The sequence below is a fragment of the Dromiciops gliroides genome, chromosome 3 (genome assembly GCF_019393635.1).
Source record: "Dromiciops gliroides isolate mDroGli1 chromosome 3, mDroGli1.pri, whole genome shotgun sequence".
NCBI lineage: Eukaryota > Metazoa > Chordata > Mammalia > Microbiotheria > Microbiotheriidae > Dromiciops > Dromiciops gliroides.
The window spans coordinates 511,440,921-511,463,974 of record NC_057863.1 but is presented as its reverse complement, the minus strand read 5'-3'; the positions used below and the strand labels follow the sequence as shown (position 1 = coordinate 511,463,974).

The 23,054-nt window shown below is 36.1% G+C and overlaps 1 protein-coding gene across 1 annotated transcript in view; it reads right to left on the bottom strand.

The window, feature by feature from the left end:
- C3H11orf54 (chromosome 3 C11orf54 homolog) overlaps positions 1-23,054 on the bottom strand; it is a 30,492-nt gene that overhangs the window by 6,890 nt on the left and 548 nt on the right. The window contains 8 exon segments of the mRNA XM_043998078.1: positions 1,375-1,524; positions 3,226-3,306; positions 3,308-3,385; positions 3,387-3,407; positions 5,079-5,150; positions 5,153-5,182; positions 5,332-5,405; positions 14,903-15,001. Coding sequence (XP_043854013.1) covers positions 1,375-1,524; positions 3,226-3,306; positions 3,308-3,385; positions 3,387-3,407; positions 5,079-5,150; positions 5,153-5,182; positions 5,332-5,405; positions 14,903-15,001 — 605 coding nt within the window.

The window sequence follows — 23,054 nt, the reverse complement described above, 5'->3', positions numbered from 1 at the left end:
ATGGCTGGTGAGGTCCCTTCTAGCTGTTATGCTATAATCCTATCCGATGAAGACCCCGGCTCTTTCTCATGATTTTGGAGGCACATTCTGAATAAATGTGTGTATTATTACAGTTAATCCTCTATTGTTCCTTCCTATGCCCTACATTTAGCCTTGCTTTAGTGGATTTCTATTACCTAATCAATCAGTATTTTAAAGTGATGGCTTTGGGCATGGCATTATGCTCAGTACAGGGGATACAAAGAAAAAGTAAAAACAACCCATGCCTTCAATACACTTCCATTTTACTGTGAGGGGACACGACATATTAAATCTACTATATTAGACAGCAGTATGTGGTGGTCTCAACTCTACACAGATGAGTTCATCCTAATGGTTCTAAATATGTCGATGATGAAATCACTTGACCTATCTGATGCTCATCTATAAAATGGGGATAATAATGTCTAAAACTGCCTAGCTAACAGGGTTTTTGTGATGGAAGAGCCCAGTTAATAATAATAAAAAATAATACTAATAATAGCTAGCATTTATATAGTACTTTAGGGTTTACAAATGTCTTGCTTTGTTCTCACAACAACCACATGAGGTAGGGCCTATTGTTATCCCCATTTTATTTATAAGTACAGTAAGGATGAAAGAATTTAAATGACTTGTTCAGAGTCAAACAGTTACATAAATTTCTAAGGGAGGACTTAAGCTCAGATTTCCTGTATCCAAGAACAACACTTTATCCACTGTACTACCCAGTATCTTAACTTACCTTAAATACTACTACTACTACCTGACTTTTTTATCTCAACTGATGGGAGATCATCAGGAAGCAACCTTTTGTACCTCCTGAATTCAAATACTAATAGATTTTGTGCTATAAATCTTAGACTTTTCTTTTGGTGATGATGATGATGATAAGCAGATAATCAAATTTTTTGAAAACGAACACACATTAAATGAGAGCCTACTACATGGCATACAACTATCAAAGGATGAGCGAATTAACTTTATTACATTGGCCAAAGAGAAGGAAAAAAAAAACCATTTAAATCTCTCAAGCTTAGAACTGCATCAGAAAGAAAAATTTGTTTTTCAAAGTCAGGCACAGTTGCTCTGCATTTTCAAAGATTACCTTTATATAGATTACAAGTCTTTAAGATGTTCATACTGTAGTAGGCACTTGAGATAAATTCTGTTAATTATTAACTCACAATGGCAGAATTTCTGATTATCACTAATGAAATTTAGAGAACAAAGGACTGGTTGGAGGAGGTTTAGTATCCAAGATTTGTAAAGTAAACATTAGAGAACCTCAAAAGTGTTTCAATTAAAAAACAACCACCACCACCACCCAGAACAATTAAAAAAAAAAAATCTTACCATGACATGAACCTTTATTTTTCCTTTCTGAACAACAAATGTGCCTCCCATCCCTATGGGTTTTTCTCCATAATGTTTTTCAAGAGTTTTTCTCATACAATTCACAAAATTATTCTTTCCAGTTCTTCTTTTGGCTTTTACTTCAATGACCTATAGTACAAGAATACACATATCAGTCATTGTCAGAAGCTCTAAGTTCAAAAACAAGATGAAAAATGAAAACTCATGTTAAGTTTACTATAGATTTCTATTTTGGGTCTCAAGTATATGTGGTTTGAGCAGTATATCTTTAGGAGCAGACATAATGCTAAGGAAAATGGATTATTCTCAATTCTCAATTATTCTCACAGGTATTCATACTATGGTGAACTCATATGTCTACAGCTTGAAAAATAATATTATAATGGTGAAAGGGGTCATAACAAATATACTATAAACATGAAATATTAGAGAAATGAAATATGCATTTAATAGAGTCATGTGTACACCATTTGTTGTTTTTTTTAATGATATAAAGACACATCTCATCTGGATGTCTTCCATAATACTTGATTTGTCTTCCATAATACTTGATTTGTACATGAGATGAACACCTTGAGATAGGACTATGATTGGGGGTGTGTGTGCAACGAAAGATGGAAAGTAGAGGAGAATGGCCAATCAAATGCCTGTATAAACACAGGAACACTAAGGCAGAGCTTCAGCCAGAGTAAAAAGAGAAGAGATTGTCACATGGGAAAGCAATTCTGGTGCCATCATTTTATGGTTGAGGGAAATTGAGGCCTACAAACCTCAGTCCTCCTTATCTCTAAAAAAGAGGGTAGAGTACGTGACCTCAGAGGTTCCTTCCAGCTCTAGATCTATGGTCCTGTGGTCCTAACCCTATAGTTCCAACCTGGATCTGCTGATGATTATTGACCGTGGAAGCTTTCAGAGTCATTCTCATCCTGCCCTGAGACTCTCCTGAGAAAGACTTCTAGAAGCAGATAGCAATGTACTTTTGAGCACTGCCACAGAAATGTAGGAGTTGCAAAATGACTGTTTTCCCCCATAATGGTGGGGAGTCAGGGGGATTAAATGTGGTGGTTTTGGAGTTTATAGTTGCGTGTGTGTGGCGCGCGCAGTTACAGAGAGTATTTTATTATTTGATCCTCCTCTGTAATTTATATTGTTTAAATGCTTTGCTATTGGATTGATGTCTCTCCGATATGATCTATTAAGGAGAAAGTTTGCTTCAGATGAGGAATCAGCCATGAATTGAAGAGATGGTTACCCCAAACTGGCCATGATCAGGAAGTAAACATATACTCGGCACTTAAATGAGCCCAAGGGGGATAGTAAGTAATGACCGTAGTTCTAAAATCTCTGGCCCCCTACCTTTCAAGCTGTTTTTAAATATTTTTATTCAACTACTAACAATGGTAAAGCCTAGTTTTGGAAAACAAATGGGAAGTGAAGATGAGAATTGCTTCAGCTTCCTACCTTTTCCATGATACAGCCCTTTGCTACTTCTCCTTCAATACTAGTAAGAGAGTCATAAGTGGCAAATGAATGAATGGCTATGGAACTACGAAAATAGTAGTTGAGTAATGTTTTCCTTCGCAAGCTTGATTGGTTTCTAATGAACCAATTAAACTTCTCAATTAATGTTCTGTTAGACTTTGATTTGAAAGAAAAAAGGGTTCTGTGCAGCAAATATGCTAGAATATTACATATTTAAGAGGCCTCATTTTTATAACTTTTCCATTTCTTAGGCAACTTCAATACAAATTAAAAGTTTGGAGCAATAGCAAGTTACATTTGGGGCTTTTTATTAACAATGAAAATACTGTATTTTTTCTGAGTATTCACCTTGCCAGGCTTGCCCCTTCACTGGGCAAAGAGATTAGCCAGTAATGCAAATTCAAAGTCATTGTATTTCTCACTATATTTTCTCTAGCAGGCACCCTCCATCTGCAGGGTTAATCTGGGCAAAATAGCTTCCATTCACAGCAGGCTTGTGATCACTTTTTAGTCTGGACAAAGTGCATAAACTGGAAGGAGAACAAAAAAAAAAATCATCATTAAATTCTGGTATTTCTGGTCCAAGAAAAGGGTTTGTTTGTTTGTTTTGTTTTGCGGGGCAATGGGGGTTACTGACTTGCCCAGGGTCACACAGCTAGTAAGTGTCAAGTGTCTGAGGCCCGGATTTTAACTCAGGTACTCCTGAATCCAGGGCCGGTGCTTTAATTCCACTGCAACACCTAGCCGCCCCCTAAGAAAAGGTTTTTTTACAACCAAGACAATGTTGATGCCATTATACTGGAAATAAATTGACATAATAATTACAAAAACAATAACAGTAGCTTACAGTCATATAGCATATTACAGCTATAAGGACAACACAAATTAACTTGAATAATAATAGTAAAAATGTTAATTTACATCAGACAACTAATTCAATTTGAAGACCCCCAACAAGGCAGAATGACCCTAGCTAATATATTTGCTTAAAATATTTCATTTTTAATAAATAAGTCATGAAAAGTAGTATGATCAATAATTCTAAATAAAATCCTATTTAATTTCTAAATCATGATACTAGGATCTTTGGAGTTAATAGTTCTTTGTCTTATATATTTTGTAGTTTCTTCTTTTAGAAATCTATTTCTAAAAAAAAGTCTACTTCTAGGGATATTTTACATTTCTTAAGCACAAGGACAAAAGTTCTACACTTGGATTTAGAAGAGAAATTTAACACCAATATCTAGAATGAGTTGGGAAAAAAGCATATATGTAGACAGAATCCATCCTCTGATCACAAGAAAGTCAGGACATGTTAAGAAATACCATTCAACATTGAGATGATATTAATATCGTAGAGAAAATGTATTAATATCAATGATAAGAAAACAATTATCATTCATATTTCTGTCATTCTTTATGGAACCAAGCACTTTACATACATCATTTCATTTGATTTTTTCAATATTCCTTTGGGGGCAAATTGTAAAAATATTATCCCCAGTTCATGGATGAGGAAACTGAGGTAAAAATGATTCATACCACTAAATAATTGGCAGAGCTAAGACTTGAATTCATGCATTCAGACTTTAAAGTCAAGGTGTTTTTTCCATTAAAATTAACGACAATGACATACCTTTGAGAGAGTTAAATAAATGTCACCAACCCTTTTGAAATAGCATAAACCATTTGTAACGCTATAACATTTCCTGATCCATAGATGCTATGGGAGCCAAAAAGTAAGGAAAGAGAATTATTTCCATGCATGAGCCAAGCATCAACAAGTTTCTTAAGAGTGATTTCAGGGGGCAACTAGGTGGTGTAGTAGATAAAGCATCAGCCCTGGATTCATGAGGATCTGAGTTCAAATGTGTCTCAGACACTTGACACCAGCTGTGTCCACCCTGGCTAGGTTACTTAAAAAAAAAAAAAGAATGACCTTCTTACAACCTGAAGGTAGTAAACAGAACCTTAGGTACCAAACCAAAATAGGTCCTTGCACTTCATTTTTAACTGATTTTATACCCTGTGAATTTCTGAAACTGAGAGGCTAGAGACACCCCAACGGTAATAACACAGAGCCATGGAACACCAAACAGCCTGAAGCTAACATAATATACCCAGTATATTCTCCTATAGAAGCAGAGGGCAACCCAAAATATAACTACTACATTAACGAGGCAGTTAATATGGATGAGCACCTCAGCATTGATCCCAAGTGTCTGAAATGGGGCTGCTCCTGCTCCAAGAATGAAAGCCCCAGGGGAGCTCAATTTTCTTTTGCAACAGTATTCATATCATAAACCTAGGTAAAACACAAATAACAATATTAATTACACCTTTCTTAGAGTTCCTGATTAGGTTCTAATCCCCCATTCCATGACATGTCTTCATCCCTATGCTTAGGAATCTTGACTTGTACAATATATGTGTGGTTAAAAGCAAAATACTCACCTTTTTTTGGTTTACAAGAGGCAAGAGGTAAGGAACTCCACCGACATCTGCAATTCTAGGTTTCCCACAGATTCCTGTAAACATATAGGTCAAATTTCTTTTAACTAGACCAAACTTATTGTCTTTCTTTCCATTTATAACCACAGTACAAATGCCAGAAGATCACTAATTTATTTCATTAAGAGTTTCATTTAAGCCTTTGCAAAGGTAATTTCAAAAAACAATATAAAAGGGGTAATAGCAATTACCAAAGAAATGCATTATTTTCTTTTTTTTAAATTAATAAAGTATTTTATTTTTTTCCATTACATGTAAAGATAGTTCTCAACCTTTGTTTATACAAGCTTTACATTTCAGATTTTCTCCCTCCCTCTCCCCTCCTCCTAGAGAGCAGGTAATCTGATATAGGTTATATATATATATACACACTTAATAACATTAATCCTATTTCTGCATTAGTCATGTTATAAGAGAAAAAAAATCAGAGCAATGATGGGAAAACCTCAAAATAGAGAAAAAAAAACACAGCATCAAAACCAAAAGAAATAGTATGGGTTCATTTAGTCATCTATACTTCCGCAGTTCTTTTTTTTTTTTTCCTGATTTGGAGATCCTCTTCTATCATGAGTTCCCTGGAAACTCTTCTGTGCCATTGCATTGGTGAGAAGAATATAGTCCATCACAGTAGATCAACACTCATGTTGATGTTACTGTGTACAATGTTCTTTCTAGTTCTGCTCATCTCATTCATCATCAGCCCACGCAAGACCCTCCAGGTTTCTCTGAACTCCTCCTGCTCATCGTTTCTTATAGCACAATAGTATTCCATTGTATTCATATACTACAACTTGTCCAGCCATTCCCCAGTTGATGGGCACCCCCTCAACTTCCAATTCTTTGCCACCACGTAAAGAGCAGCTATAAATATTTTTGTACATGTGGGTCCCTTTCCCCCTTCCATGGAAATGCATTATTTTCAATCCCCATACCCAACAACTTCTCTTTCACCCAACCTGAGTGAATGAATATGGCTAGTGGAATAGAGACAAATCAAGGTCTAAACTGAAAATGAATGAATCTATGAAGAAACCACTTTATATCTCTGTTAAAAAGATGTAAGGGTTGTGGTTTTGTTTTTTTTAACATTTTTGTTTAAAGATATTTTGTTCTGATAAGGATAAAACTATTTTAGAAATTGGTTCCAAGAGTCCTGCAGTTGGATTCAAGGACATGGTTCAAATTCTGGTTCTGCCACTTAATTGTGTGACCATAGGCAAATGAACTTAACTTCTAGACACAGTTTCCCTCACTTGTAAAATTTATGGGGTTCAACTAGAAGACTTCAAAGATCCCTTCCATCTTTACATCTTGGAACAGTTTTACTAAAGATGCTAGCCAATATTTTGTTAAGTTTTAGGGTTATTAGGGATAATCTCAGCTGCTTTAGATAAATGTATGATATTTAAGTTTTAAGTAATACTAAAGTTAGCTGCTTGGTAGCTACGGCAAGAAGAAGGGTTTCTCAAATATATATTTTTAAAAAGGTAAAAATCAGCCCCTTGGGAAAAGACAATCCTGTAAGTTTCATTGGCTTGGAGAATCAATTTCATGACTATAAACTCTGTCTCTTTTTTGTCCTGAGAAGGACAGATACAAGAACTCTTTAAGAGCTTAGGGGTTAATGGGGGTTGTTGAAATAGGACACTGATTCTATCCTTTTGATTAACAAAAACTGTTAAGAGTTGAGACCTCTACAACAAAGTGCAAAGTTGTGGATAGTTTGAGAAATCTGGAAAAATCATTTAACCAGGAGGAAGAGTTGAATAACTTCTGTAGGAACATTTAGCCTTGAAGGGCTGATCATATAGAAGCGTGCCAGCTCTAAGATCTGGGACTCTGAAATTCTACTCTCTGATTACAACTTCTTACCTACCTCCTTCTACTTTCTTTCTCCCTCATGGACACAGTTATTCTTTGCTGTATTGGCTAACTGTGAGTCCCTGGACACACCTTTATTCTCTCAATCTGTTTCTCTAGCACTGGCTAGCCTTTCCCCCATGTGTGTCACTTGAATGTTTTACTTTAGTATCTTTGCATTCCAGGATAATGTTTAATTAAAAGATGAATAAATTTCAATTATTCTCAAACTACAAATTTTCATCCCTAGTTAACCTTCCATCATTTGATTTCTTTAATCTTGCTCTAGGGCTACTGAGGACAGATAAAGAAATTAATCTTTTCTAGGCAATTTCATTCAATACTTATTATTTATTATCAAATGCCTTCTTGTTGTTGTTCAGCTGTTTTAGTTGTATCCAACTCTTTAGTTGTGACCCATCTGGAGTTTTCTTGGCAAAGATACTGGAGTGGTTTTCTACTTCCTTCCTGTGGTAAAACTATTTGTGATAAAATTATTATTGCAGTTTTTAGCAGACTCATTTGGGAGGAGCCACACCTGGCCCACCCTGAGTTACATATACTACTGAGGTCAGAAGGGAGAGCTCTCCATAGGGCAGTTTCTGAAGGACCTCCCCTTTTGGGGGAGGAAAAGATTGAAACGCTCCCTGAAGGGAAGTGGAGACACTTCCTGGAATTGCTAGCTAGCTCACTCACTCACTCTCTCTCTCTATCTCTGGCAACTGCTGTTCTGGTGGCGCGAGCACTGTAGACTGTCCGGGTTTTGGTGGAGTTTAATTTATGGAAAAACCCTAAACTCCTTTGAATTAGACTTAATTGGAAATGATATGGGGATTGCATAGGCTAAGTTTAGAGTTAAGAGTATTTATCTGTATTTCTTTTTTCCTATTTCCTTATCTTTGATATTATTAGTTTCACCTTTGTTGTTTAATTAATTCCCAAGTAATAAAATCTGATCCTTCTGTGAATTAAAGTATAAGGCTAACTTCTTTATGGCCTGGGAGAAATATCTAAAAAGGGCAGTTCAGAGGGGAGGGGTGTGAACCTAAAAGGTCCCTCATATTTCTGGGACCCCCCAATATTTAGGTGAGTCACTCAGTTAACGCACTGTATATCAAATTTTGGCCCTCACACTTCTCCAGATCATTTTATGATAAGGAAACTGATGCCAACACGATTAAGTGACATACCCAGGGTCTCCCAGTTAGTAAGTGTCTGAGGTCAGATTTGGACTCAGGGAAGATGGGTCTTCCTGAATTTAGACCCTGTAGTCTATCCACTGAAACCAGCTAGCTGCTCATCAAATGCCTACCACATGCCACAACCTGTGCTAGATGATGGGGGAAACAAACACAGAAACAAAATAGTCCCTCTTCTCAAAAAGCTTCTAATCTTCAAGGAGGAACAATACATAAGGAGAAATAAAATGTGCAGAAAATGTCAGGAAGTCCAGGAGAGTACTAACCTGCTGGAATTTTACAAGATGGCAGCACTTGAGCCTGAACTTTGAAAGGAGAGCAGAATTGCAAGAACTGGTGGTAAGGAGGGAAACATTTCAGGGAGGAACAAACTGTACAAAAGGTACAAAAGTACAAAGGTGGGAGATAGAACATTAGGTACAATGAATGCAATGGAATACTAGTAAGATATTATAAATGACAAACGTAATATAGAGATGGGAAAGACTTACCTGAACTAATGCAAAGTGGGGTAAGCAGAACCAAGAAAACAACATATATATTGAGTATACAATGTAAGTAGGAACAACAACCCACAAACAGCTGAAACAAAATGTTGTGAAATTATAAAGAAAATTCTTGGATCCAGGAAAAGATAGGAGCTCACTGCTCAATGCTCCTTTGTAAAGACTGTGCTCAATAGGTGTGGGACACTGAACATAACATCAGATTTTTGCAATGTAATGATAGGTTTTACTGGATTTGTTTTCTCTTCCTTTTTTTTTTTTTTTTTAGTGAGGCAATTGGGGTTAAGTGACTTGCCCAGGGTCACACAGCTAGTAAGTGTTAAGTGTCTGAGGCTGGATTTGAACTCAGGTCTTCCTGACTCCAGGGCTGGTGGCTCTATATCCACTGCGCCACCTAGCTGCCCCCCCTCTTTTTTAAAAAAAGAAATTCTTTGTAATGAGGAATGACGCTCTATGAGTGAGATTAAGGAGGGTGGATACAGAGGGAAATCTAGGTATTGTAAAAACAGAAGATATCAAAATAGAATTTTTTAAAGTCCCGTAAACAGCAAGGACAGTTTGTTTTGCCAATCCTTTTTTCCACAGTATATTCCTCATTCAACTCTTCTCTACTCACACAGCCATAAACCTGAACCCTAGGCCTTCAACCCCTTTCACCTGGACCATTTCAATAGCCTCCTAATTGTTTCTCTTTACCTAGTCTCTTCCCCCTACAATCAATCAGTCCTTTTCCCATAGCTTCCCAATCGATCTTCCCAAAGCTCAGGTCTGACCATGTTGTTTTGCAGATAAGAGGCTCCAGTAGCTCCTTCTCACTGTCTGTCTGCCTGGTACACAGCAGCACTTAAAAAATGCTTGTTAAAAAAAAATGCTTGTTGAATTAATAGATAAGTAAAATGTTTTAGCCAAGGTCACAAAGGTAGTATATAGCAGTAAGTAACTAAATGCATGGTCTTGCTCCAGGTACAATTTTTTTGCATCATAGCATGCTTTCACTGTCCTCTGGGCCACCCCAGATTTTGATATAGATTGTGGTGTTTAACTCTTTGTAGTTAACATATAATACCACTGGAACACTGTTAGTATTAAAAATGAATTTTAGGGCACTGGACTTGAGAATCACAAAGACCTGGTTTCAAATCTTGCCTCAGACACAATAGTTGTGTGACCTTGGGAAAATCATTTAACCTCTCTGTGCCTCAGGTTTCTTCATGTAAAATGAGGAGGTGAGATGGCCTTTGGGGTCTCTTCCTGTTCCAAATCTATGATCCTTTCCTATATGCAATCTAACTCATACTTTTCTTTCTATTCAATTCTAAACCCAGCTCACTGTTAATCAGGATTATTTGTATGTGTATACACACACACACACACACACACACACAAATGGCTGTACATTAAATTGCAGATCATAGTCTTGATGATAGGAATTTTTAATTCTTGAAGTGTGCCTTTGTAATTTATTTCATTGATTTTAACTTCAACTTTGCTGACAGAATGCACAATAGACATACTTCCAGTATTATGAGTTAAAAAATGGTATTTCTTTAAGTCAATCATTCTCACTATTGAAACCTAGTCTATATTAAAGAAAAAAATCCTAATATTTTGAAAAATCTTGCTGTCCCAATATCTTTTTTAAAATTTAAATTAATAAAGTATTTTTTCCTGTTACATGTAAAGATAGTTCTCAACTTTTGTTTATACAAGCTTTCCAATTTCAGATTTTTCTCCCTCCCTCCCCCCTCCCCTAGACAGCAGGTAATCTGATATAGGTTTTATATATATATATATATACACACACACATATGTATATATATACATATATACATATATGTATATGTATATACATATATACACACACACACATATATATATATACATAATAACATTAATCATATATCTGCATTAGTCATAAGAGAAAAATCAGAGCAATGATGAAAAACCTCAAAATAGAAAAACAACAGCACCAAAAACTAAAGAAATAGTATGGTTCATTCAGCATCTATACTCCACAGTTCTTTTTTTTTTTTTCCTGGATTTGGAGATCCTCTTCTATCATGAGTTCCCTGAACTCTTTTGTACCATTGCATTGGTGAGAAGAATATAGTCCCATCACAGTAGATCAACACACAATGTTGATGATACTGTGTACAATGTTCTTCTGGTTCTGCTCATCTCACTCATCATCAGCCCACGCAAGACCCTCCAGGTTTCTCTGAACTCCTCCTGCTCATCATTTCTTACAGCACAATAGTATTCCATTGTATTCATATACTACAACTTGTCCAGCCATTCCCCAATTGATGGGCATCCCCTCAACTTCCAATTCCTTGCCACCACATAAAGAGCAGCTATAAATATTTTCATACATGTGGGTCCCTTTCCCCTTTCCATGATTTCTTTGGGAAAAGACCCAAAAGTGGTATTGCTGGGTCAAAGGGTATGTACAGCTTTATTGCCCTTTGGGCATAATTCCAAATTGCTCTCCAGAATGGTTGGATCAGTTCACAGCTCCACCAACAATGCATTAGTGTTCCAATTTTTCCACAGCTTCTCCACATTTATTATTTTCCTTTTTTTGTCATATTAGCCAATCTGATAGGTGTCAGGTAGTACCTCAGAGTTGTTTTAATTTGCATCTCTCTAATCATTAGAGATCTAGAGCATTTTTTCATATGGGAATAGATAGCTTTGGTTTCTTCATCATAAAACTGCCTGTTCATATCCTTTGACCATTTCTTAATTGGGGATGTCCCAATATCTTTTAATTCAACCTTATAGAAATTTAGTTTTATTTACTTGCTACCACATTTATAGAACAGAAAATTTAAAGTTAATATCAGTGAAAAGCTAGATACAAATGACACAAGTACTGCTACTGTGTGGTGAACCCAGAGGGCTCTCTGTCAACCCTCTGACTGAGTTCCTCCTCCCCATACTCAGGCCGTGGTCACTGAAGCAGCAAGAGTCTCCTAGGAGACTTTGTGGTCAAAGCCTGAATTCCAGAGACAATGCTTGGCCGGTCTCCCAGGGTCTGAAGACTCAGCTGTGCTAACCTTGCTCTGTTAAGGCCTAGAACAAGTTCTGCCAGGTCAAGGCTGAAAGGTTGAAAAATTACTCTTATTCTCTTAGAATTATTCTTGCAGAGACTTTATTTGATTTCTATGTGGTTTTTTGCTTTAAATACTGAGCTATCCCAATAATAAAACGCACACAGTTATTCATGCAAGGTGGTGCTGCTGTGTCAATGATTAATCGTCTCCGATCCTCAAACCGACCACGCTGCGCACCCCCCCCCCCTTCAAGGGCTTGAACCCTCAACCCCGACACTACTGGATAATGGAAGTTATACTGATTATTTTGCAGAAAGCACAGTATCAAAATGGATAAGATAATACATACATACATCCACAACATAAGGAAGTATGTGACTATGTCAGCTATGTAAGTGTGTGTTTCCATGTTAACTTCCAAGTCTCCAGAGGAGCACTTGAGGATCTGTACTTAACCCTGCATTGTTTGTTAACATTTTAATTAATGACATTGATAAAGTCAAAGATGTCATGCTTTTCAAATTTTCAATGACACAAAACCAGGAAGTACAGCTAACATATGGCAATGGATTCAAAGTGGTTAGAACATTGGGCTGAATCTAATAAAATGAAATTTAATAGGGGAAAATGTAGTCATATGTTTGACAAAAATTATAATTTCTCTCATATTAATAACCAATTATTAAGATTACACTTTTTCCTTTTCTATTTCCTCATTCAGAAATTAACCCCTCGTTGGTTATTCAGCCAGCAACTGAAGGATAGATGAGATTGCTCAAATCCTCAGGGTCCATGCTTAGGATTTCACCCAACTAGAAGACCTAATCTAAGAAGAAGAATCTAATCTAGGTGGAATTCTTAACCCACACTGACTGGTTGGAGGATAAATCCTTTTGTATAGATTGCCCAAGATGGCAGTAAGTCTGGCTTGAGATGAGCCCTACCAATCCCTCATTAGAATAGGCCTACCTTGCATTATAATATTAATTTTCTCATGAATGTTAACCAATCAGAATTGATTCCCACCTGTCAGGAATACCCACTCTTCCAAGGTTATATAAGCATCAAGAGGTCTCCAAGAGGGATGAGGTGGTTTTGGTTTATCAGAGAAAGCCAAATGACCATCCTTTTATTAATCATTTGCTAGTCATTAGTTAATAAAATTATTCATTAGCCAGTAACTAAGTTCACAAGTTCAAACAATCACCTTCAAGAGCATGATTAGTGAGTAGTTTGATCAAATAAGAGAATATTTGTAGTGTGCTTAGCACAGAGAATGGCACATAGTAAGCACTTTATAAATGCTCATTCCCCTTCCTTTCCCATCTCTAGTTTATCTGAAAAAGAACTGAACTCAGTATGAGTCAAAATTGTGACTGAATGGTACAAACAGCTCCTATGGTCTTGGGCTACATGAAAAAAGGCTTCCAAGAAGGGAGGGGATACTCTCTTGGACTCTGCCCTAGATGGATCACCTCTACACTGTGTTCAGTGCTGGGCACCACATTTTGAAAAAGATTTGTAAGCTGGAGATGGTTCAGAAGGGAAAAGCATTATTCCCCCAAAAATAAATGGATGAAGTATATGGAAAAAATAGTTCTCAAAAGAATAAATGCCATTTATCAACAACCACAAGAAAAAATCTTCAAATCACCAATAATAAGACAAATGTAAATGAAGACAACTGAGGTTCTATTTCATACCTGCCATATTTGCAAAAGATAACAAAAAGGAAAATGATGATTATTGGAACATGTGAGATACAGAAACACTTATCCAAGTGGAACAGTAAACTGATCTAAACATTCTGTAATGCCATTTAGAATTTGACTCAATGTTGATGCCACTACCATATGCTCCACAGTGATCAAAGAGAAAGGCGAAAGGCTGATATGTGCAAAAAATATTTATAGTAGAACTTTTTTATGCCAAAGAATTGGAAACATCTTGGATGGTACCTATCAACTGCAAATTGCATGAAAAATTATTGTATAAAAATGGAATGGAATATTATTATACCATAAGAAAAGATGGAAGAGACCCAGTTCAATAGAGAATAGGCAGAAAAAAAGAGAACAATTTATATGATGACTAAAATGTTGCAAAGGAAAACAACTCTAAAAAACTTAACACTGATAAATCCAACAATCAATCAAATTTCCAGGGGAGTTATAGTGAAGCATTCTTCCCACCTCCTAGGGAAAAGGCAATAGACCCTACTTACAGAATTATATGTACATTTTTAGACATGACCAATATGTGAATATTTTGCCTGACTATATTTCCATGTTATAAAGGATGGCTTTTATTTGAGGGGTGGGAGAGAATTGTGAGGGGAGATGGGAGTAGTGACAGAGGTACAAAAACAAGAAAGAAAAAAGCATCAGTAAAACATTAAAAAAAAAGCACAGAAGAAAGAAGAAAACTCAGACACACAGAGCAGTGTTGTTACTAACATGCTAAATTTAAAATATACTTTAAAAAACAAGCTGTAGGGGCAGCTAGGTGGTGCAGTAGATAGAGCACCGGCCCTGGAGTCAGGAGTACCTGAGTTCAAATCCGGCCTCAGACACTTAACACTTACTAGCTGTGTGACCCTGGGCAAGTCACTTAACCCCAATTGCCTCACTAAAAAAAAACACAAAAAAACAAGCTGTATGTAATAGATTCGGTTTCATATTCTCTATTTCTGTTCTTTGTATATAGAAATATTCATGTTTATGTTTGTCAAGTTCATATTTTTTAAAAAATGAAATTTGAAAAAAAATTTCTCTTGATTGGAAAGAATCTCTTACATTGGTTCAAGGGAAGATAACTATTTACTTAAACATGAGCTGGTTGCATAATATAACAGTGACTAAAAAGTAGAGAATCAATGAAAATAAAGAATTACCTTTAACAGGAAATGTATATGGTTCCTTAGTCAGATCAGGGCAATCAACTACAGAGACCTGGACATCAGCAAAATTATTTTTAAGTCCATTCTGTAAAACTAATATGTAGAGAGAAAAAAGTTATTCACTTAACACAAGTTAATAATTAGCAACCAAATGTCAAATTTCCCCTAAACATTCTATGTATTATGTTCTCCATTAAAATTATATAGGAATAAAATATCCTAAATTAGGAAATTTCTTTTTTGTAATCTGTCATAACCACATATAACAACTTAATAGAAAAAGTTACTTATTTACTAATAAACTCAGAACTATACAGTAAAGAAGCACATTCATATCTCATTTTGTACAGAATAAAATTCCAAAAATAAAATCTAATCTAGAATGATTACAGATCAATGACAACAGAGACCACGAATTTTCTTGGCATTGTCTTAAACTAGTGGTGTCACACTCAAATAGAAATGTAAGCTTCCCTGAGTACCGCATACTGGCTCTCCTTTAAGTTGCAATGTTACCTATGTTTTATTCTACTTTTATTTATTTTATCAAATATTTTCCAATTACATTTTAATCTAGTTTGGGTTCTACTTAGTAGTATTGTGGGTCCCAGGTGGCTCCCATGTATTTGACGTCTCTGGTCTAAGCACTGTAAACCAGGAAAAACCTTTTTATAGAAGAGTTTAAATGTTGGAGATATTAATAAAGATAATGAAAAATTCCTTGACTACAGATCCCTCAAAAGAAAAGGGTAACTCTTTTTAAAAAATTATAAAAGTATTTTATTATTTTCCAGTTACATGTAGAGATAGTCTTCAACATTTGTTTTCATAAGACTCCTAGTTTCAAATTTTTTCCCTCCCTTCCCCACCCCCCAAGACAGCAAGTAATCTGATATAGGTTATATATGTCCAATAACATTAAACATATTTATGCATTAGTCATGTTATAAGAGAAGAATCAGAGGAAAAAGGAAAAACCTCAAAAAAGAAAAACAACAGCACCAAAAACAAAAGAAATAGTATGGTTCAATCTGTATCCATATTCCACAGTTCTTTTTTTTTTCCTGGATTTGGAGAGCCTTTTCCATCATGAGTCCTTTGGAACTATCTTATACCATTGTATTGCTGAGAAGAATCAAGTCTATCACAGTTGATCAACACATAATGTTGATGATACTGTGTACAATGTTCTCCTGGTTCTGCTCATCTCACTCATCATCAGTTCATGCAAGTCTTTCCAGGTTTCTCTGAAATCCTCCAGCTCATCATTTCTTACAGCCCAATAGAATTCCATTACATTCATATACCACAACTTGTTTAGCCATTCCCCAATTGATGGGCATCCCCTCAATTTCCAATTCCTTGCCACCACATAAAGAGCAGCTATAAATATTTTTGTACATGTGGGTCCTTTTCCCGTTTTTATGATCTCTTTGGGGAAAAGACCCAATAGTGGTATTGCTGGGTCAAAGGGTATACACAGCTTTATAGCCCTTTGGGCATAATTCCAAATTGCTCTCCAGAATGGTTGGATCAGTTCACAGCTCCACCAACAATGCATTAGTGTACCAATTTTTCCACAGCTTCTCCAACATTTATTATTTTCCTTTTTTGTCATATTAGCCAATCTGATAGGTGTCAGGTGGTATCTCAGAGTTGTTTTCATTTGCATTTCTCTAATCAATAGTGATTTAGAGCATTTTTTTATATGGCAATAGATAGCTCTGATTTCTTCATCAGAAAACTATCTGTTCATATCCTTTGACCATTTCTCAATTGGGGAATGACTTGGATTCTTATAAATTTGATTTAGTTCCTGATATATTTTAGAAATGAGGCCTTTATCAGAAGTACTGGCTATAAAAATTGTTTCCCAGCTTTCTGCTTCCCTTCTAATTTTGGATGCATTGCTTCTGTTTGTACATAAACTTTTTAATGTAATGTAATCAAAATCATCCATTTTGCATTTCATAATATTCTCTATCTCTTGTTTGGTCATAAACTGTTTGCCTTTCCAAAGATCTGAAAGGTAAACTATTCCTTTCTCTCCTAATTTACCTATGGTATCACCTTTTATGTCTAAATCATGTACCCATTTTGACCTTATTTTAGTATAAGGTGTAAGATGTTGGTCTATGCCTAATTTCTGCCATACTATCTTCCAGTTTTCCCAGCAGTTTTTGTCAAATACTAAGTTCCTATCCCAGAAGCTGTAGTCTTTGGGTTTATCAAACACTACATTACTAGTGTCATTTGCTACTGTGTCTCTGAAAAGGATAACTCTTTATCTAGATTACTTCTGTACAGCTCCATCATCCACTTACTGTCAGTTGCTATAAAACAGTGATGTCACTTCACTTACTTTACTTGTACAAAATAAGTGATGATGCTTCACCTAGGAAAAACTGTGACTTGAAGTTCAAAGTAAAGTCCTCTCCTGAAGTTTTGAGATTTAGCTTTTCCCCCAGATGTTTTACAATAGTAATACTGGGTTTAACTACCTTCAGTGGGATTCGGTGGGATTGTCAGCCATGAGGTCTGTAGGTTTGGTGAGCTTGGGTCCTAGATAGTTAATGATATGCTTGAATGTAATGAATCTGATAGTAATCTTGGAACTTACAAGTGATTTGGTGACTGAGGCCCTTAACCTTGGGGACCTTGTTGAAGATCTTGATGGCCCTCTCCCTAGGCACCGACAGAGTTGTAGGCTTGCATCTTCTTTAGCCTTTTCTCCTTATCAGAGCTCAAGAACCTCAGAAATTTAGAGCCAATGTCTTTCAGAGACTCATATTTGAGGACCTGGGTTTCTTTTTTCTTTTTCTTGGTAGTTTTTAATTTTATTTTCCAATTACATGTAAAGATTGTTTTCAACATTCATTTCTGTAAGATTCTGAGTTCCACATTTTTCGCTCTTCCCTACCCCCTCTCCAAGATGACAAGCATATATATATATATATATATATATATATATATATATATATATATATACACACACATACATACATAGATATGCATGTATATATGTATATATATACACACAATCATGTCATACATATTTATATATTAGTCATGTTGTAAAAGAACAATCAGAAGAAAAGGGAAAAACCGCAAGAAAGAAAAAATAACAACAACAAATAAAGTGAAAATAGTATACTTTGATCTACATTCAGACTCCATAGTTCTTTTTCAGCAGGATATGGAGAGCATTTTCCATTATAACTCTTTTGGAATTGTCTTGGATCATTGTATTGCTGAGAAGAGCGAAGTTTATCACAGTTGCTCATCACAGTATTGCATTACTGTGTACAATGTTCTCTTAATTCTGTTCATTTCACTAAGCATCAGTTCATGTAAGTCTTTCCAGGTTTTTCTGAAATCTGCCTGCTTGTGATTTTTTATGGCACAATAATATTCCATTACAATCATGTACCACAACTTATTTAGCCATTCCCCAATTGATGGGCATCCCTTTGATTTCAAAATTTTAGCCACCACAAAAAGCTATCGTTTCTTATAGCATAATAGTATTTCATCACATTCATATACCACAATTGCATGCCCAATTGATGGGCATCCCCTCAATTTCCAATTCTTTGCCAACACAAAAAGAGCTGCTATAAATATTTTTCTACATGTGGGTCCTTTTCCCTTTTTTATGATCTCTTTGGGATACAGACCTAGTAGTGGTATTTTATGGTCAAAGGGTATGAGCTCTTTGGGCATAGTTCCAAATTGTTCTCCAGGACAGCTAGGTGGCGCAGTGGATAGAGCACCGGCACTGGATTCAGGAGGACCTGTGTTCAAATCCGGCCTCAGACACTTAACACTTACTAGCTCTGGGCAAGTCTCACCAAAAAAACCAAAACCAAAACCAAAACCAAATTGCTCTCCAGAATGGTTGAATCAGTTTACGACTCCACCAATAATGTATTAGTGTTCCAGTTTTCCCACATCTCCAATATTTACTGTTTTCCTTTTTTGTCAAATTAGTCAATCTGATATGTATGGGATGGTACTTCAGAGTTGTTTTAATTTTCATTTCTCTTGTCAATAGGGATTTAGAGCATTTTTATATGAATATAAATAGCTTTAATTTCTTTACCTGAAAAATGCCTGTTCATATTCTTTCATCATTTTTTAAATTGGGGAATGACTTATATTCTTATAAATTTGATTTAGTTCTCTATACATTTTAGAAATGAGGGCCTGGATTTCTCAATGCCATTTGTAAGACTGGCTGTGGCTTAAATGTGGCCATTTTCACATGACTGCCTCTACTTCTGGGGACCATGAGACCTCTTTTCCTCAAGCCTCTAAATCCATGTCCTTTTCCACCTTGCATTTGCCTTCTCCCCAACTCCCTCCTTCCAGCATAACCGCTCAGTGTCTCACCAATCTCTCTTCTCTCCCCAATCAAAAAAGATGTCACTCTTGTGCCAAAGTGAGCTTTTCTGCCTGTGCAACTGAGGGTCCTCTAGATGCTTCTCTTATTGGTTTCATCAATTATTTCTCTTCTCACTCATGTTTACTTTATCCTTCTTTACGGGCTCTTTTCTTGAGCCTACAAATATATTTAGGTCTCTCCAATACTAAAAAGAAAAAAACTTTCCCTTGATCATGTCACTTTCACATGTCTCAACTTTCCCCTGTCTTTACTACTAAACTCTTTTTTTAGGGACAACCATAGATAGTTATGAGAAATCAGATCATATCAGTCAGATGCAGCCTTTAACAGAATGAAAGAACACACTTAGAAATGTACAAACTTCTACATTTCCTGCTTCCTTCTCCTTACTGTTCCTTCACCACTTAAGCCCTTGCAATTTGTTATATTTTCACCACTATATGGAAACAACTCCCTCCAAGGTCACTGACAACCATTAAATCACTAAATCCAACATTCTCACCTCCCCTTGACTTCTCTGTAGCATTTAACACTGTGGTTCACCTTTCTTTCTTGATATTATCTCCTTCTATAGCTTCCATGACACAGCAATCACATAGTTTCACCAACTTTTCTAACCAATACTCTTTCTCTTTTCCTTGTTCCACATCCTCTACCCACACTTCAAAAATAAGTAGGTTTTACTTCTCTTGTCTTTCTATACTTTCTTCATTAGCCACTACCATGGCTTCAAAGATCACTATATACTTGACTGCAAAATCTGTATTTTTACCTACTTTACCTCTCAAGAGCAACATTCCTGGATTTCTGCCTACTAGTACCTCGAACTCAACATATCTAAAAACATACTCATGATCTTTTCCCCAAAACCTGGTCTCCCCCCAACACCTAGTTCCCATTTCTCTTGAAGGCACCACCATCTTCCCATTCAACCAGGCTTATAATTTCAGTCATCTTTGGCTCTTTTGCTTCCCTTAAGCCCCATATTCAGTCATCTTCCAAGTCCTGTTGATTCCACTTGTACAATATCTCTCACATCTCTCCTTCCTCTCAACTTCTACTGAAACTCTTCTAATTCAGACAGTTTCATCTTTTCTTTCTTAGATTCACACAAGAGCCTCCATATTGGTCTTCCTCTCTCCCAGTGTATCCTCTTCACTAATCCATCCTTCAAACATTATTCAAGCAATCTTTCTAAGGTGTGACTGATCAATCTTGTTACTTTTCAATACAGAAACCATCAGTGGTTCCTCACTGCCTACCAAGTTAACAGCTAAATAAAGTGTGAACCTCAGAATTCAAAACGGTCCATAGTCTAGCTCTAACTTATCTTTTCAGCCTTAACTTGGATTACTTCTTCTCTTCCCCAGTTTTCATTCTGCTCGCTCCTGTTATAACTTTGCTCATATTATTTAGCATGCTTGGATAATTTCTCTCCTAATCATTTCCTTCTGGTGATATGCCTTCCTTCCTACAAAGCCCAAATGTGATACCCTGATTCCCTCCCAACCCTGGTATGAATGGTCATTCACTCCTTAAATTTGCCATAATACTTTGCTAGGACTTCCTTGAAATAGTTTCACTTTCTCTTGTATCACAGGTATTAATGTAGACATATTTTCTTCCTATTCGATTGTCAGTGTCTTTGGAGCAAGATTTTTATTATGTCAATCTCTGGCTATTAGTCTACAATTTAGTACCCCAGTGTGTAAGAGACTGTGTTAGGTACTAGGTGTACCATGTTGATCAATAATTTTTTTAATTTTAATTTTTTTTTTTAGTGAGGCAATTGGGGTTAAGTGACTTGCCCAGGGTCACACAGCTAGTAAGTGCACCTAGCTGCCCCTCATGTTGATCAATAAAAGAAAGTTTTTCTATAAAAAAGGTATGCCAATTTCTATTAAGGAAATGCTACAAAAGCTATGAAGAAACTAGGTGATATTTATATCTGTATTATGAGGGGCAGCTAGGTGGTGCAGTGGATAAAGCACCGGCCCTGGATTCAGGAGTACCTGAGTTCAAATCCGGCCTCAGACACTTAACACTTACTAGCTGTGTGACCCTGGGCAAGTCACTTAACCCCCATTGCCCCGCAAAAACAAACAAACAAACAAAAAAACTATTTATATCTGTATTATGAAATAAACTATGACCACCTAGCAAAAATAGATGCACAGACACCTATTATTGCCTGGAGAAGTACACCAGTGGCAGAAAGACTTATACCCTGCTTAGATTGTAAGCTGGGAACTGTTTTGGTTTTTTTTTCTGATAAAAGTATTTTATTATTTTCCAGTTATATGTAGAGATAGTTTTCAACATTTGTTTATATAAGATTTCAAATTTCAAATTTTTCTCCCTCCCTCCCCTCCCCTAGACAGCAGGTAATCTGATATGGGTTATATATATACAGTAACATTAAACATATTTCTGCATTAGTCATGTTATAAGAGAAGAATCGGAGCAAAAAAGGAAAAACCTCAAAAAAGAAAAACAACAGCACCAAAAAACAAAAGAATTAGTATGGTTCAATCAGCATCCATATTCCACAGTTCTTTTTTTTTTTCCTGGATTTGGAGGGCCTTTTCCATCATGAGTCCTTTGGAACTTTCTTGTACTGTTGTATTGCTGAGAAGAATCTAATCTATCACAGTTGATCAACACATAATGTTGATGATACTGTGTATAATGTTCAACCAGAAGAACCAGAAGAACATTATACACAGTATCATCAACATTATGGGAACTGTCTTTCATCTTTTTCTGTATTCCCTGTGCTTAGCACAGTACCTAGCACATAGTAGGTACTTAATAAATGTTGTTTTCTGACTGAAAGGATATGAAAACTGAAGGCAGAGAAATACACTGAGAAAGAAATCTGAACATTTTCCTGGCTGTCTGCCATATCAAGTGATAACTAAAAGATTATCAAAAAAAGGGCCCATTCAAACAGCAAATTCTTAATGTGTTTTGTTTTTTTAAACTTCTGGTCACATGGAAGTCTGAGACAGCTATCAACACAGAAATAAAGCAGGTAAAGAAATCTGAGCATGTTTGTGAACAGCCTGTTTCACTGGGGGAAGGGGGTTAGGATAACAATATTAATTTGGCAAAATTGTTAAACAAAACAGTCAACTAATACTCAACAGGACTGTTATATGTTTAAAGCTTATTTTAACTAGCAGAAATTTAATAAAACATTTCCTAGGCCTTGAAATCAATTCCACACACATTTACTAAGTGCCTACTTTATATAGAGCCCTATGGTAGGTGCTGAGGCAGTGAGGAGGCAGGAGAATTTCAAAACTTCCATATTTCAAAATGGCTGTGATTTGAGCAGAGTAGGCACTGCTGCCACCAATTTGAATTAAATTCCTTTTACACCTTAGTAGATGATTTCATTGATGTGTTGTGGTCAAAAATATTCATTACCTGATGATCAACTTGATGAGTAGTCTCTCCATACTTTAGTGAGCTGGTTTTCCAACTAGAGTTACACTGAACCTGTCTTTCCTCAAGGCCTCTGCAGCCTAGTAGAACCAACCAGAGGTTTTGAGAGCCCAATGTCACCTTCATACCATGAAAAGGCATCAAAGGAGACCACTAGTGAAAACTAAGGAAGGTATAAAAAGAATAAGGCACAGTTCCTAATTCTTATTGAGCTTATAAGACTGTCTTCAAATAGGAAGCTGTGACCACATACACAATCATATTAAATGTAATGGGGTAAGTGTATAAGAG